Genomic DNA, 15,714 nt, shown 5'->3' with positions numbered 1-15,714 from the left:
TCTTATTTGTATCAATTAGCCTACGGTAAAATGGGTTTTGTTATATGAAGTTTCACTTAAAGTCACAGAACCTATGTCAAGTGAGGACTTGCTGTGTATGTCATTGCTGAGAACCTAATAGCTACCCAAGCTGAGATGGTGGCAGCTGTTCTTATAACAAACGTCCTCTAATAGACAACGCAAGTGTATCCCTCACACTAATGAGCAAACTGGGTGCCAACTTAAATGTTTGGAACTCTTCATTGATACTTCAGACTTTTTAAAAGGTACAGTTTTGTAAGCCATTATCAATATTTGATCTTTCTCAATATTTACTATTAAAATACTTGACTAGGTAACTTGAAACTTATAATAAATTCATGGACTTTCTTGGCAGCATTTGCTTTCTCAAGAAGACAAACTCAGAATTTCTTTTAAAATATTTCATTCATGGTCATAAATTATATACAAAAATCAGCAGAAGCTGTTTTTATATGTTCAGGATTTTTAAAACTCAGAATAATTTTAGATTTACAAAAAAGTTGCAAAGATAATATAGTGACTTACTCTTTATTGCTTACCCGTTAACATTTTAAATATATATATATACACACACATATGTGTGTGTGTGTGTGTGTGTGTGTATACTTTTAAAATTGATTTTTAGAGAAAGAGTTGGAGAGGGAGACAGAGAAACATCAATTGGCTGCCTCCCTCACCCACCCTGACCCAGGATCCCAACTGGGGATCGAACCCACAACCTGGGTATGTGCCCTGACCTGGAATCCCACCTGCGGCCTTTTCGTGCATGGATCCACACTCAACCAACCAAGTCCCACTGGCCAGGGCTGCATTACTCTCTAGCTATACAGACATACTTGATTTTATTGTATTTCACTTAATTGTGTTTCACACATACCGTTTTCATCAACATCAAAGCAAGACGCTCCATCAGCAAAAAGATTATGACTCCCTATTTCTCGGGTTATGGATTTTAAAGAATATCCATAGTCATCATTCCTCATGGTCAGGATATCTGCTTTCCTGTTAGCTTTTCAGCTGTTTGTAGGGCAGTGTTGCTTGGTCCACTCCAAAGGTCGTTTTGCTCAGTTCAAACATTGCGAAGGTTCTAGGAACAAGATGTGCAAGCGGCTCATCTGGAATGGCTCTCTAGCTCTATTTTAAAATGACTCCACTTACGTCAACTTTTCACAAGCTCTACCCCCGAAAGCCAGACTTGGAAATCCTACAGTTGCCTCCACTTTAGCCCAGATCCCCTATACAAGCAGAGCATTTTAAATGAATTATTACAAATCCTACAACTCGCACTGGGGAAAGAACTACACGTTGCCAACCCACGGTCAGCGCCCATTCCAACGCCAACACGAAGCCCCAATTTGCTACGTGGTGGAGAAGACGGGTCGTGAGGGCTGTGCCAGGGGCTGCCCCGATGCCAGGGAAACTCAGCCCTGGGTCTCCGGTGGAAAGTGCGCTCCCCCGGCCGGCGGGGAGCGGCTTTATACAGACAGAAGGCCCCACCCCCCGCCCCTGATTGGTCAGAGCTGCGCTCAGCTGCGATTGGGCGGGACAGCCTCAGCCTACGGGTTTGAACAGGATTCGAGGAACCCCTTTATAAGGGCGGGCTCGGGGGGCGGAGCCGTGCGGGCCGGCAGCTCAGTGGGGGGGCGGCAGCCACGCGCGGTGGCGTCTCCAAGGTGCAGTTTGCGTGAGAGACCCTAGTGCAGAAGCGTCTGCTCGGCTCTGCTTCAGTCCAGTGAGCCTCCGGGAGTCCCCCTCAGTCCTCAGGGTCCACAACCTGAAACACGAAGACACACAACGTCCTTAACCTTCACCTGAGTCGGGAAGCGCGAACGTTAGGGGCGGGGTTGACCGCAGGTGGTCTAATGTCGCCTGGGGCTCCCTACCTGCCAGCCCTAAGTCCTGGGGGGCCCCACCGCGGGTTAAGTCTCCCGTCGCCCAGCGGCCGAGCGTGCGTGGCCCCGCCCCTCCCCGCGGCGCTCGGGGCCCCGGAGCTCGGAGAGGGGGAAGAAACCTTCCGCGCAGAGCCGCTCCCGGCCGGGGCGGGACGGTGGAGGAAGGGGCGGCGCTGTCGCCGCTGGGGTCCGGCTTAGGAAGCGGAGGCCGCCGCGATGAGCTCGGTGCTGGCGCCCCGACGGGCTGGCCCTGCAGGTAGGGGGTGCCGAGGGCGCGGGCTCCCCGGGCTCTGCTGGGCGGCCGGAGGAAGTTGCGGGTCCTGCAGGGAAGCGCTCAGGTCCCGTGCGGGCAGCGGAGCCTTTGGTCCTGGAAGACAATGCGGGGAGCTCGCCCCACCCTCGCGCGCCCGGCTCTTTTGTCCTCGGGAGGCGAGCCTCTCTGCGCGTCCGGCCACTTAGCCCCAGCGGGCTGGCCCGGCGGTCCTGGCGTGTGCCCCCTCCCCTCCCCTCCCCTCCCCCCCGCGCCTGGTCACGAAAAGTTGACCTTTGGAGGTTGGATCTGGTTTTGTTTTCTCACTTCTAAGGAAAAGTTAGAGAGGTGGTTGCCTGCGGTAATCCTGGAAGCCTGCCCGGCGGATCCCTGGTGTGCCCGCACCTAATGCGGAGACAAAGCCAGACCTCCGCGGGTCTCCAGCGAGCCTGCAACTGTGGGCCTGAGTTAAAACCACAGCAGTTTTTCTGTACAAAGTATCAACTGCTAAACGTGCACTTTAGAACGTTCTTCCCTGTCACTTATTAATTAAATTACTGATAAGGGAGAGAAATTCTGAGCCTGGTCCGTTTTTTTGTGTTGTTTTGTTGTTTTGTGTTTTGTTTTTGTTTTGTTTTGTTTTTAAGGTTTAAGTGCTGGTCTGGAAGGAGTGCCTTTCTTTCAGAGCTTTTTATCCTTTGGGGCACAGAACAAACCCTGCCCTGGAGGCAAGTTGCAGGACTCATAAGGTCATTCTGGGCGTGGCCTGCGCCCTGTTGCTACTTGCATTTTGGAACCGGCTGGGAAACCTGGGCAGGGATCCAGGAGGCGGGACCACCAGGCGGGGCACCTCCACTATTCTTTCATCACCCCCTTTCTTTTTTTTCTCTACCCCACCGTTTTTTTCAGTGCGTTCTTGTCAGACAGGATTATTTGCTGATAGGGAATATGGGTAAATTTTCCTAGATACTGCAGTGGGTAAAGGCTATGACAGTAGATGCTGAAGAAGTTTGGAGAAATGAACACTTAGTTTAGAAAGGTAGAGCTGGTCTCTCCCAGGTGGGACAGGGTTTAGCATGGTGACAGAGTGTGGGGACTGGAATCCACAGGCAGAGGTAGCTTTCAATCCCAGCTCCACTGCACTTTCTCAGGCTTCAGGGGGCTGTGGAGCCCAGTGAGAGAGCATCTGAAGTGCCAGGCCATCAAGTGGAAGCTGGTAGGATTATCTGGAGAGATGTCAAGTTACAGTGAGTAGGAAAAAAGAATGATTTTTTTTTTTTAATTAAACTAGTTTAAGGAGCAAAGGAGAAGTGTGAAGAGGTCAAGAGTTAAAGGTTTAATGCCAGACCCATTTTTGATAAATAGATTGTAGATGAACAGGAATCTGTAAATTGGTATAGGGTATCCCCTTTATTAAAATGTATTTTCTCCATGCCAACAAAGCCATTTACCCTTGTGGACAATTTATTTGTAATCATGCAGGATAATGATACTTGTTAAAGTGCATCCTTCCTGAAAGCTTGTCTGCTTAGTACAGACAGCTTAGAGTAACCAACAGAGTCATGGTGTATTATTTTCTCCGGAACCTGGGTAAAACTGGTCAACTCCAGGACAGTATTGGGACTTAGGTTCTAATGTCTGTCTCCATGGCTTTCTGTTCTGATTCAACAAATTGCTAGCCTAGAGTGGCAGCTGGACCTGGCCATTCATTGGTATTGCAGGTTGCAGGGTGCACACTTATATTAGAGTGAAAGTTGGAGCTGGTGAGGGTCAGAACTGAAGTTTTTAAATCCCATAGTATTAACAATAATAGCAAAACACTTTTCAAAATCCCTAACTGAGAATGCCTTACCTGTTAACTTTGCAAATGAGTGTCATTTTAAACAGATTATCTTGTGCTACTTAAAACTAGCTGTCATTCCTAAATCTATAGATCTTGACTAAGCAGAGGGCAATATTTGGAGACGACCTAAATGCACATCTCAAATTATACCTACTAGGAGGAATTTTGACGCTCCTTCCTTAAATCGTGAGAAACAAACTTTAAAGACCCAATTGAGTATACATCTCCAATGCTTTCACCCTCAAGGACCTGAGTTAACTTGGTGACTGCCCTTTTGTCATAGCTTCTGTTAGGCACACTTCAAGCTGCCTTAGGCTTAGCAGCCAATATGGTGCAAAAGCTGGAAGAGATGAGCTGCTGGGTCTGCTGCTACACACTTAGTGCGCCACAGAAGAGACTCAGTGCTTTCCAAGTTGCGCGGGTTTTTGAGGGGTGAAGGAGGTGATCAGCTTGCAAGCATGGATTTCATGTGTTTAGGTTATTCTATTTCTTTATAATATAATTGGTTTAAAGATAAGGTGAGGTTATTAAAAGGAGGTAGAGCCTGGCTCCGTTGGCTCAGTGGTTGAGAGTTGACCCATGAACCAGGAGTTCACTGGTTTCATTCCTGATCAGGGCACATGCCCAGGTTGCGGGCTTGACCTCCAGGAGGCGGCGTGCAGGAGGCAGCCTATCAGTGACTCTCTCATTGATGTTTCTATCTCTCCCTCTCCGTTCCTCTTTCTGAAATCAATAAAAACATACTTTGTAAAAAAGGGTTTAAAGCCCTGGCCAGTGTCGCTCAATGGTTAGAGCACCTGCCCACTCACCAAAGGTTCAAGGATTAGATTCCTAGTCAAGGGCATCTGCCTGGGTTGCAGGTTTGATCCCCAGCCCTGGTGTGGGAGGCAACCAATCAATGTGTCTCTCTCACATCAATGTCTCTCTCTCTTTCTCCCACCCTCCTTCCCTCCCTTCCACTCTCTCTAAAACTCGATGGAAAAATGTTGTCAGGTGAAGATTAACCAAAAAAATAAAAAAGGAGGTAGATCGTGGCATGCTTCTGAGAATGGAAAGAGAGAAAACTGCTGTGCTGCCTCACTAAAGCAGTATAGGGAGTGGGAAGTAACCCCATAGAACAGTGTGGAGTAGGAAGTATTCCGGGCCCAGGATTTTACGGATTAAAGAGCTCTCCTGGATACAACAGTGTGTGGAGTAGGAAGCAGCCTGGTATGTGGAGAAAGGAGCATCCTGCTTGATCGGTGTGTGGGGTAGGACGTATCTAGGGTAGAGATGGTGTGGAGTATGCTTCCTGTCGTGCTAGATAGAAAGTACAGATGTTGAGCAGTGTGCGGAGTAGGATGTATTCCTGGTAGAGTGAGTGGAGCGGGAAGTATCCCAGCAGAGTAGCGTGTGGAGTAGAAAGTGTCCAGTAGAGCAGTGAGCGCTGTGGGAGGAGTCCCAGTGGAGTAGGGTGTGGAGTAGAAAGTGTCCAGCAGAGCAGTGAGTGCTGTGGGAGGAGTCCCAGTGGAGTAGTGTGTGGAGTAGAAAGTGTCCGGTAGAGCAGTGAGCACTGTGGGAGGAGTCCCGGTAGAGTAGCGTGTGGAGTAGAAAGTACCCAGCAGAGCAGTGAGTGCTGTGGGAGGAGTCCCAGTGGAGTAGCGTGTGGAGTAGAAAGTGTCCAGTAGAGCAGCGAGTGCTGTGGGAGGAGTCCCAGTGGAGTAGCGTGTGGAGGAGGAAGTATCCCGAGCAGAGCAGTGTGTGGGCAGGCCGAGTTCTGGGTAGAGCAGTTTGTGGAGGCGAGTAGGACCTCGGAGGTGAGTCCTGTGTGAACTGGAAGAATCCCGGGGTGGCAGTGTAGGGGCCGGTGCGTGCACTGAGGGGACAGAGCAGCGTGTGGAGTAGGAGGTGAGCTCGGCGCGGCAGTGTGCGGGAAAGGGACATCTCTCTGGGTGGAGCACTGTCTGTGGGAAGAACTCATGCAGAGCAGTGTGCGGTCAAGGGGTGTCCCTGGGCAGGGCACTGACTGGCATGAACTGTCTCCATAGGAGGGTGTCGCAGTGTGGAAGTATCTCCAGGCAGAGCACTGTCTTAGGGAGTCTCCCAGTAGAGTGCTGTGGAGCAGAAAGTATCCCAGTAGAGCCAAGTAGGAGGAGGAAATACCCCCTGTAGAGTGTCGGGGGTGGGAGAGGAAGAGTCCGGGTGGAGCAGGGCGTGGAGTGGGCTTTCAGAGGAACTATAGGGAGGAGGAAGGAAGCCTCGGGAGATGGAGAGGACACGTTAGAGAGGCCGACTGACCCCCAGTCTTTGGTGTGAGTAAAAATTACCTTGTTAACAATGTAGATTGTCACCTGTCCCAGGACTCTCATTCTGTAAGGCTGGGGTAGGATCCAGGAATCTGCATTTTATCACCCAGGCCAGGAACTGGTGCAGGAGGTGGAGAAAAACTGATTTAGGGGCTGTTGGACAGGGGGATGCCTTAGTGGGGTCTTGGCTGGCTCTGACTTTTGGATGCCTTCCGGGAGGAGTGGGCTGAACATCATTGGTGGAGGGCACTTGAACTGGATTCCCCACCTCATCCTCACTCCCAGGGTGGATTCTGTCAGCGAGGAGATGAGAGGTTAGGACAATCAGGTGTCAGGGAGAGACTCTCTAGGGAGAGGGAGGAGCAGGACCCTCTTGGCTAGGAGGTGATGGGTCAGAGTCTATACTTAAGGGTCTGTCCTTCCTCAAAGACCTCAGCTGAGAGGTGCATCCTGCTGTACTGTTAGTATTTTTGTTTATTCATGACTTTCTCTCTCCCCTCCAAGCTGTTGAGTTTATCAGTTAAAAACAAATTCATGAGTATATTTGGAGCCTTATTGTGGAAGATGCTAGACTCATTGTGTTGTCCAGTGCAGAAGCCACCAGCCATATGTGGTTATTTAAATTGAAATTAAATAAAACTAAAAATTGAGTTTCTCAGTTGCAGTAGCCACTTTTCAGGTGCTCAAGAGCCACGTTTGGCCATAGTCATGGCCACCGTATGGGAGAGCGCAGGTTCAAAACAATTCCCTGATCACAGAAAGCCCTGCGTCGTACAGCAGTGTTCTCGGGAATGGAGAGGATTCAGTGAGAGGTTGTCCAGAGGGTGAGGAACTCTGATCTCAGGTTGGGAGAAGAGGGTCCTTATATAAGTGCAAATGTGTCACTCAGGAGATCCGAAATCTAAGTCTTTGCCTTGCCCCTTTCCTTCCTCCACCCAAACTTCCCTTATTAACCACACAGTATGTTTCAGTTCTCCTGAATGACTTCATTGCTTCTCTGTTTTAGAGAACTTTTACAAAAAAATTTTCTATAAAACAAAGCAATTTCAGGCCCTGGCCAGTACTCAGTTGGTTAGGGCATCATCCCAATACGCCAAAGTTGTGAGATCAATCTTGGGTCCGGGCACGTACAAGAATCAGCTAATAAATACATAAATAAGTGGAACAACAAATTGTTTTTCTCTCTCTCTCCCTCCCTCCCTTCCTTCCTCTCTTTCTAAACCCAATAAATCAAAAAAAGAGATATAGTCAAAGAAATTTCATATTTCTTTTGAATTCCATAATAAAAAAACTATTATTCTGGCCATATTTTGCAATGAATGCATTTGCATAATATTTTCTCCATTTCTCTGTATTATATTCTTTGCTGTTTTGCAAGTAAGAGTTGGGGGTGAGAAATAATTAAGCTATTTATAGTTCATTTGCTTATTATGAAGCAGTTTCCCTTACCCTTCTTTTCATATACCAGACCAGAAGAGTCTTCCTGTGTGGGAGTCAAGGGCATCCGGGTGGGAGTTCCTGCTGTTTCAAAACCATAAGTCAAAAAGTAAAGTAATTAACAAAATTCAACTTTTTTTTTTAATAGGTGAGGAGCAAAACATGACAGAAACAGATGCCTTCTACAGGAGGTAAAAATATGCTCTTTTCTAATAAAGGTCTCTTCCTAGGGGAGTCATGACCACACTATAAAAATCAAAGCAAGGAAAGGGACCTGGTACTGGAAGGTAGCACTGAGTATGTCAGTTTTTTGCATTTGGAGAGTTAATTTGTAGATACACAGGTTAGTTCCTGACCCTGGTTATGAAAGGACTTAGAGTGGTGTTCAAAATAAAGAGTTGATATGGCATGGGCCCTAGAGCTAAAGTGGACCGTGGCCAGCCCGCTGATCTTGGCTGCTGGATCCTGGAGACCTGGGGGAGAGACACCCGTGTGGATGGATTGTAGGCGGGTGCTCACAGTGGTCGCTGTTTACCAATTGGTACAGAAATATTTCAGGACTGTCCCTGCTAGCATGGCTGTGAGGCTTTCCCGGGACACACCAGTGGCAGGTCAGCCTGGCAGAGGAGGAGGCAGCAGGCCTCTGTGTACCCTACACAGGCACCTTGGGCTTAGAGGACCTCATTATGTAATATGACTTAAAATGATTGTTTTTTAAATTTTTCATTAACAGTGAAATGTTTGATCCAGCAGAAAAGTACAAAATGGACCACAAGAGGAGAGGACTTGCTTTAATCTTCAATCACGAGAGGTTCTTCTGGCACTTGATGCTGCCAGAAAGGCGAGGCACCAACGCAGACAGAGACAATCTTAGGCGCAGGTAGTGGTTTTATCCACATGTCAAGGTGATGAGATAAGTAGTAACTGCTTATGGAAACTCGTCCGCACTGAAGAAGTAACAGAGCAAGAAGTGTTTGAGGATGAGCTTCAGTTGGGCACAGCCCCCCTGAAGAGCTTGCCTGAGTTTTCTTCCTAACCCTGTTCTATTAAATGTTAACAGGCTCTGCGCTGTTGCAAATATACGGTTGACCCTTGAAAATTCAGGGGTTAGGAGTGTCCCTCAGTATCCACAGGGAATTGGTTCTAGGACCCCTGTGGATACCAAAACTTACCGATGCTCAAGTCGCTTGTATAAAATGGCATAGATCAATGCATATAGTTGGCCCCCTGCATCCGCGGACTCCCAATTGCGGATTGAAAATTGTACAGGTATTTATTGAAAAAAAAACCCCTGTGTATAAGTGAACCCTTACAGTTCAAACCCTGGTTGTTCAAGGGTCACCTGTATTTGCATAGTACACATAATATTCTAACCTGAATCGGTCATCATCACTAGTAAGTCCTTTCCTGTCATGGGTGGTCCAGGAAAACCATCATTGTCACATTTTTCTTTTTTTCCCCCCTAAAGAAAAGACAATTTATGTATCATAAAGTGTATAGAAATTCCTCAGATAAGTAGGGTATGTGATAACTTTGAATAGCTCGTAAGCTAATATCCAGTTTAATCTGTCACCAGGTTTTCAGATCTAGGATTTGAAGTGAAATGCTTTAACGATCTTAAAGCAGAAGAACTATTGCTCACAATTCATGAGGGTAAGTATTCCTATTCATCTTCCCCTGATGGCACTGAGTACTTGAAATACCCTATCTGCAAAGACAGGTCCAAACTGTTGTAAAAAGTCTTACCAGCTAATTTGGCATGGGTTGTAGGGTATTGGTTGTGCCTCTCTCCTTATGTTACCCACCAAATTTAGGGACCCTCGCAAAGTATTATGCCTCCAAAGTTTATATTTAGCATACCACTAGTTATACTCTGTTATTCTAGAACTGAACAAAATGACCTTTTCATTTGGCATTTAAAGTCTAAAATGCAAACACTACAGATGTTGGGCAGTGATTTTTTTAATTGACTCCTTCCATACCCAAGGTTTTTACTGGTTTTGAATACTGGTGATTTACATACTTTGTCTCTTAATTTCTATATCACCATGCAGTAGGTATGTGCACAATTTATGTTTATCATAATACTCACTGGATGCCATGGATTTTCAAGTCATTTGCCAATAGAATATTATAATATTTATATAATTTAAACCTTCTGCAGAGCTCTTTTTTTTAGGTATACTTGATATATAACATTATATTCGTTTCAAGGGTACAACAAAATGATTCAATATATGTGTACGTGGCAAAATGTCTAATTACCATCCTTTACCATACATAGTTACCAAGAAGTTTTTTTTCTTGTGATGAGGACTTTTTTCCTAAAAAATTTAATCCTGAGAGGGGATTTACTCTCTTAGCAACTTTCAAATATGTAGTACAGTATTATTAACTATAGTTCCCATGCTGTTCATTGCATCTCCATGACATATTTATTTTATATCTGGAAGTTTGTACCTTTTGATGCCCTTCTCCCATTTTGCCCACTTCCCACCCTTCTGTCCTCTCTGGCAACCACCAGTCTGTTCTTCATGTTTGTGAGCTTGGGTTTTTGTTTGTTTGGTTGGTTGGTTGTTTTTAGATTCCAAATATAAGTGAGATCATGTGGTATTTGTCTTCCTCTAACTTATTTCACTTAGCGTAATACCCTCTAGGTCCATCCATGTTGTCACAATGGCAAGGTTTCATTCTTTTTTATGACCCAATAGTAGTCCATTACATATATGTATGCCACAATTTCTTCTTTATTCATTCATCCATTGAGGGACACTTAGGTTATTTACATATCTAAGTTGTATAGGTTATTTACATATCTAAGTTGTAAGTAATGCTGCATGAACATTGAGGTGCATATATTTTTTCAATTTTGTGTTTTCATTTTCTTTGGATAAATACCCAGATGTGGACTTGCTGGATCACATGATAGTTCCATTTTTAATTTTTCGAGGAACCTCCCCACACCAGGGCTCTTCTTTAATTTTTATTTCATTATTATTTTATTTTTTTATATCATTTCAATTTTAACTGGCTGCTTACCAGGTTTTCTACTTTACTTGCTCATAAGCTTTGGAGGACATCAGTCTCATGTCTTAATATTCTTTTGGAAGCTCTGAGTGCTGTAGACACATATTAAAGGTGCTGATTCACAGGAAGTGCAGCAACACAGAGGGAATTGTTAAGCAATAGTTTCTGGGTCTGTCTAGTTCACTCTAAGAAGTTCTCTGCTGATTTAGAAAATGTTTTTTTTCCAAAATGACTTGGATCTTGAAGGAGGTTCCTCTATAATATCCCTTTATGTTTTACATGTCATTGCTCTGTGTTTTAGAAAAACAAATGAAATCTGTTCAAACTGTATTACTTTCAACTTTAATAATTCTGACTTTTAAAAATCAGATACAGTATGATATAAATTATTTGATTAAAATCTAAAATAAGTTGTTTCATTATAGACATTTTACATTTATTATAAGGATAACAAGTTTTCTCCCTCCCTCAATCACATTTATGTAACTTTATTCTAGTATTAGTAAATTGAATTTTAATATGTAGCTAATAAGCATCTCTCATTTTCATTTCTGCATGAACTTTTGGGGGCCTTCTAGCATCAACCTCTAGCCATGTAGATGCCGATTGCTTTTTATGTGTTTTCCTGAGTCATGGTGAAGGCAATCACATTTATGCATATGATGCCAAAATTGAAATTCAGACATTGACTGGCTTGTTCAAAGGAGACAAGTGTCAGAGCCTGGTTGGAAAACCCAAGATATTTATCATTCAGGTAAGACTGGTGATGTTATAATCTTAATTATAAAGCCTGGGGTCTGTACATGTGATTATTAAGAACTAAAGCCAATTTTAGGAGGCTGAAGGGGGTCTTAATATATGGTTATGGGAGAAGATATGACTTTGGGTGGTGGGCACACAGAGCAATATACAGATCTTGTAACATAGAAACCCACACCTGAAACCTATGTGTTCATATTAACCATTGTCACCCCAATAAATTTAATCAAGTATTAAAAAATAATAACAAAGCCAATTTCAAAAAGTCACTTTCAGTATTAGAAAGGTGTTTTTTGAATTCTAGCCAGAGTTGCAATTTGAATTACTGGTAGTAATTCTTTCTTAACATAAAGAATAAATAAAGATTCTCGGTGTCATTATTACTTGGATTGACATTTGAAATTACACAAAATAACCAATGTGCTACTTCATGGCCCAGCCTGGTGTCAAGGTAGAGCCACCTGGGAAAGTGCCTGCTGCCTGGAGAGTGCAGAGCAAGGCAGCCTGCTCAGGCTGGGTGGGGTCCACTGGGAGTGGGGAGCGTGTAAGCCGTGGGAAGGGTGCGGGCATGAAGAGGGTTAGTCCTCGGTCGCTTCATCCTTCCACATTCTCTTTTAAACCAAGATGCTGTTTCCCCTCCGCCAGATTGGTATTCGGATAAAACTGTAGGCTGAATAACATCACCTGGTACATCGATAAGCATTTTGAACAAAAAAGAAAATTCCCGATGTTCCAGTGTTCCAGTTCTGTTTCCATGAGTGGCATGCAGCACCGTGACCACATTCTACATCTTGCCATAGAACATTGAGGGGGGGAGTAGGGGGTCTAGAAGAAAAGTTATGGGTAATTCCTTGGTTTCTTATTTGGACAACTGCATTGAGGCGTCTGTGGGACGTGCAGTTGGAGGAACAGCCTAAGAGGGCAGCCCGGCGAAGTAAATTTGGGAGCAATGAGATGGGTGGTATTGGAAGCCATGGGAGCAAATGGGTTTGCCCACGGCAAGCATAGCCTGGGAAAGGCGTGTAAAGCAGAACTAGGACACCAGTGAGGAATGAGCAGAGGAAAGATGCTGACGAGGGTGGCCCAGAGTAGAAAAATGACAGGTGATTGCTTCCTGAAAAGGGGAGGGGCCCACACTGTCAAGGACACGAGGGTTGGAAATGACTGGTGAGCTCCCGTGGAAGGATGGCCACAAAGGGGAAAGCGTCTTGCTAAGTTATTTCTCTGCTGCAGATTCTTCGTCTGTGAGGCGGGGATAAAAGAGCACCTCCTCATGGGGTGGCTGTGAGGCTGAAACGAGCTGGCCTAGCAGACGAAGAACACTTAGTCCCTGGGTCACGGCAAGCCCTCCGTTGCAGGCTAGCTCATGCCCTGGCCAAGTAGCTCAGTTGGTTAGAGCCTTGTCCGCATGCCCCAAGGCTGTGGGTTTGATCCCCAATCAGGGCACATACAAGAGTCAGCCAGCGAGCGCATAAATAAGTGAAACAACAAATTGGTGTTTTCTCTGTCTTTCTCTTCCTTCCTCTATCTAAAATCATTAAGTTAAAATTAATTAATTACAAAAAATAAAGGCTAGCTCTTATTGCAATTGATTTGGCAACTGATGGCATCGAGTTCCAGGTGTTCTACGTTATATTTCGGAAGACAATAGAAAATAAAAGTCTGAAAATAAGCCTGATAATTCTAAATAGGATTAAAATCTCCCTGTAAAAATAGGATATTAGGGGTCTTCTGTTTATCTGATAACTGAAATCACTCAGGAGTTTTTTATTCCTTTTAAAGCTTATAATTCTTTAACCATTTCATAATTGATGGATGTGTTTATAATACTAAAACAATCTGTTAGGCCACCGTAATTAAGTTCGCTAGGGCTGCCAGAACAAAGTACACAGGCTGAGTGGCTTAAACAACAGAAATTTATTTTCTTAAAAGTTCTGGAGGAGTGTGAGATCAAGGCGTTAACAGGGTTGATTTCTCCTTAGGCCTCTGTCCTTGGCTTGTGGATGGCTGTCTCATCCCTCTGTCCTCTCATGGTCTTTCCTCTGTGTCTGTCCTAGTCTCTTCTTATAAGGACACCAGTCATAGTGGATTCGGAGCCACCCAGATGACCTCATTTTACCTTAATTGACTGTATAGTTGAGGGCGCCAATACTTTTAAAACTAACTAAAAGGAAACGTAAGGGAAAAACACTGTCCGCTTTAGTCCGCTCTGCACCTGAATGCTGTGGCTTTGAAGTGCCTACAGAGTGGCTTCTGTGGGTGTTAACCTGAAGGTGCACTGAGCGACACATCCGCTGTGAACACTAAGCGTCGGGCAGAAAGGGGGAGGTAAGTAAAGGACGTGGTCTTCCTCCTTGTCTCGTAGGCATGTCGGGGAAACCAGCATGACGTGCCCGTCATTCCTTTGGATGTAGTGGACTCTCGGACAGACGGGCAGGATGCCAATGTCACCCAGGTGGATGCAGCCTCAGTTTACACCCTGCCTGCTGGAGCAGACTTCCTTATGTGCTACTCTGTAGCAGAAGGTGTGTGGGTGTTTAATGCAAACGTAGAATTGGCTCTCCTGGCTACGTGTCGCCTTGGCTTGACTTGGATCAGGTCTTTCTATTGGGACATAGTGATTTGGTTCTGGAACTCACAGGCTTAGAATGGATTTATTTGATCACGTGGCACAGATACATGAAAATGTAAAAATACCTTCTAGAAAAATCATGCCTGAGAACAGGAAATCTAAAGCTACCAGTCTGACTCTATTGAATATTAGCAGCCTGTGAGAATTACTGATGGCGATAGTGTCACTGTGGTCATTCATAGGAAGCTTTGTTGAAAAATATTTGATGACAATGATTCTCTTCTTTTGCAGTAAATCATTTTATGATTTTCTTCTTTCTAATCTCTTGTCTCTCAAAATCATCGCCTGGCCACTACTATCTTGGAAACTTTTAGGTAATGGAGGAAATTAAGTAGAATTAACCCCATTTTTATAGAACTGTATAGAATCGATCCCTTTCCCACATGAGAATAGTTAACATGGACACATCTTAGTCCTCAAGGTTTTTTGAGAATTTAAACTTCTGTAATTATAAAGGTGTTTTTTAGTCACAGTAACTGAATGCCAGAAAACCTCAGTGCCCTTTTTCTTCCTGTCTTTTATAGGTTATTATTCTCATCGGGAAACTGTGAATGGCTCGTGGTACATTCAGGATTTGTGTGAGATGCTGGGAAAATTCGGCTCTTCTTTGGAGTTCACAGAACTCCTCACGCTGGTGAATAGGAAAGTTTCTCAGCGCCGAGTGGACTTTTGCAAAGACCTAAGTGCAATTGGAAAGAAGCAGGTCCCCTGCTTCGCCTCCATGCTAACCAAAAAGCTGTATCTCTTTCCAAAATCTAAATAAGGCTATTTTATGTATTTGTGTTCAAAATAGACTTCCCTTTTTTATATAAATAAGTATCACTAAATTGAAGCTCATGGTACAGCAATTTAAAATGTCTTAAGGTTTAATGAGAACTTTTTTAAAAAAAGTTCATATTGTACATGGTGGAAGGGTTTGCTAGATGTAGAAACGAAATCCTCAGGGAATTACAAGAAATAAAAATCCACAAGCATTTGTAATACTTTTTATAATTTCAAGGTTACTTAAAATATCTGGCTGATTTAACATGTATTTTGTGAATTTTAAAATAAAAGTTTATCATGTTTTTAAAGGTTTTTGAAACCCAAGAATTAGTTTTCCCTTAATAGTTCATGTTTTCATCAAATTTTTCTAATTCACATTTTTATTCATTTATGTAATTTATAGACTTGTTGGTCATACAAATTCATCTACATATGAATTAGCACTTTTCGTATGACTTGAACTCTCATTTAAAATACTCAGCCTTTAAGGACTATTACATGGCATTCTGAGGAAGAAATAAGGTCATCGACTAAGTTATTCTTTGTCAGTGTAGGCGAAACACTTGTAAAATGTGGTTCTGTCCATGTGTTCTCTGTTGTTACCATTCATTGTCCTCAGTCATCAGTCCCACTCACAGGCCAGCATATTAATGGAAAAATAGATGTTCCTTTTAAGGTTCATTTCTTCCTAATATACAAAATTTGAGTAATACTGTTTTGTTAAGAGCCTGCCAGAGGCTGAAGATGGTTAAATGTCCGGGCTTTTGGTAACGGGAGCTTATGACTTGCAGTTCAAAAAGGGG

At 44.1% G+C, this 15,714-nt stretch overlaps 1 protein-coding gene across 1 annotated transcript; it reads left to right on the top strand.

Moving 5' to 3' along the window:
• The first annotated feature begins 1,638 nt into the window (after positions 1-1,638).
• On the top strand, positions 1,639-15,223 carry CASP6 (caspase 6). The gene is made up of 7 exons (XM_081116097.1): positions 1,639-2,169; positions 7,877-7,919; positions 8,462-8,608; positions 9,305-9,381; positions 11,334-11,509; positions 13,880-14,039; positions 14,671-15,223. Exons 1-7 carry the CDS (start codon positions 2,130-2,132, stop codon positions 14,907-14,909), a joined length of 882 nt encoding a protein of 293 aa, XP_080972223.1. The 5' UTR covers positions 1,639-2,129; the 3' UTR covers positions 14,910-15,223.
• The last annotated feature ends 491 nt before the right edge of the window (positions 15,224-15,714 follow it).

Source organism: Miniopterus schreibersii (assembly GCF_964146895.1).
Source record: "Miniopterus schreibersii genome assembly, chromosome: 1".
Taxonomy (NCBI): Eukaryota; Metazoa; Chordata; class Mammalia; order Chiroptera; family Miniopteridae; genus Miniopterus; species Miniopterus schreibersii.
The sequence above is the reverse complement of the archived record's forward strand: the minus strand, read 5'-3'. Positions and strand labels throughout refer to the sequence as shown.

Coding starts and splice junctions, on each gene's coding strand:
- CASP6 (XM_081116097.1), top strand. CDS start 2,130: ATGAGCTCGGTGCTGGCGCCCCGACGGGCTGGCCCTGCAG. Junction 8,609..9,304: donor AGAGACAATCTTAGGCGCAG/GTAGTGGTTTTA, acceptor ATCTGTCACCAG/GTTTTCAGATCTAGGATTTG. Junction 14,040..14,670: donor GTGCTACTCTGTAGCAGAAG/GTGTGTGGGTGT, acceptor TGTCTTTTATAG/GTTATTATTCTCATCGGGAA.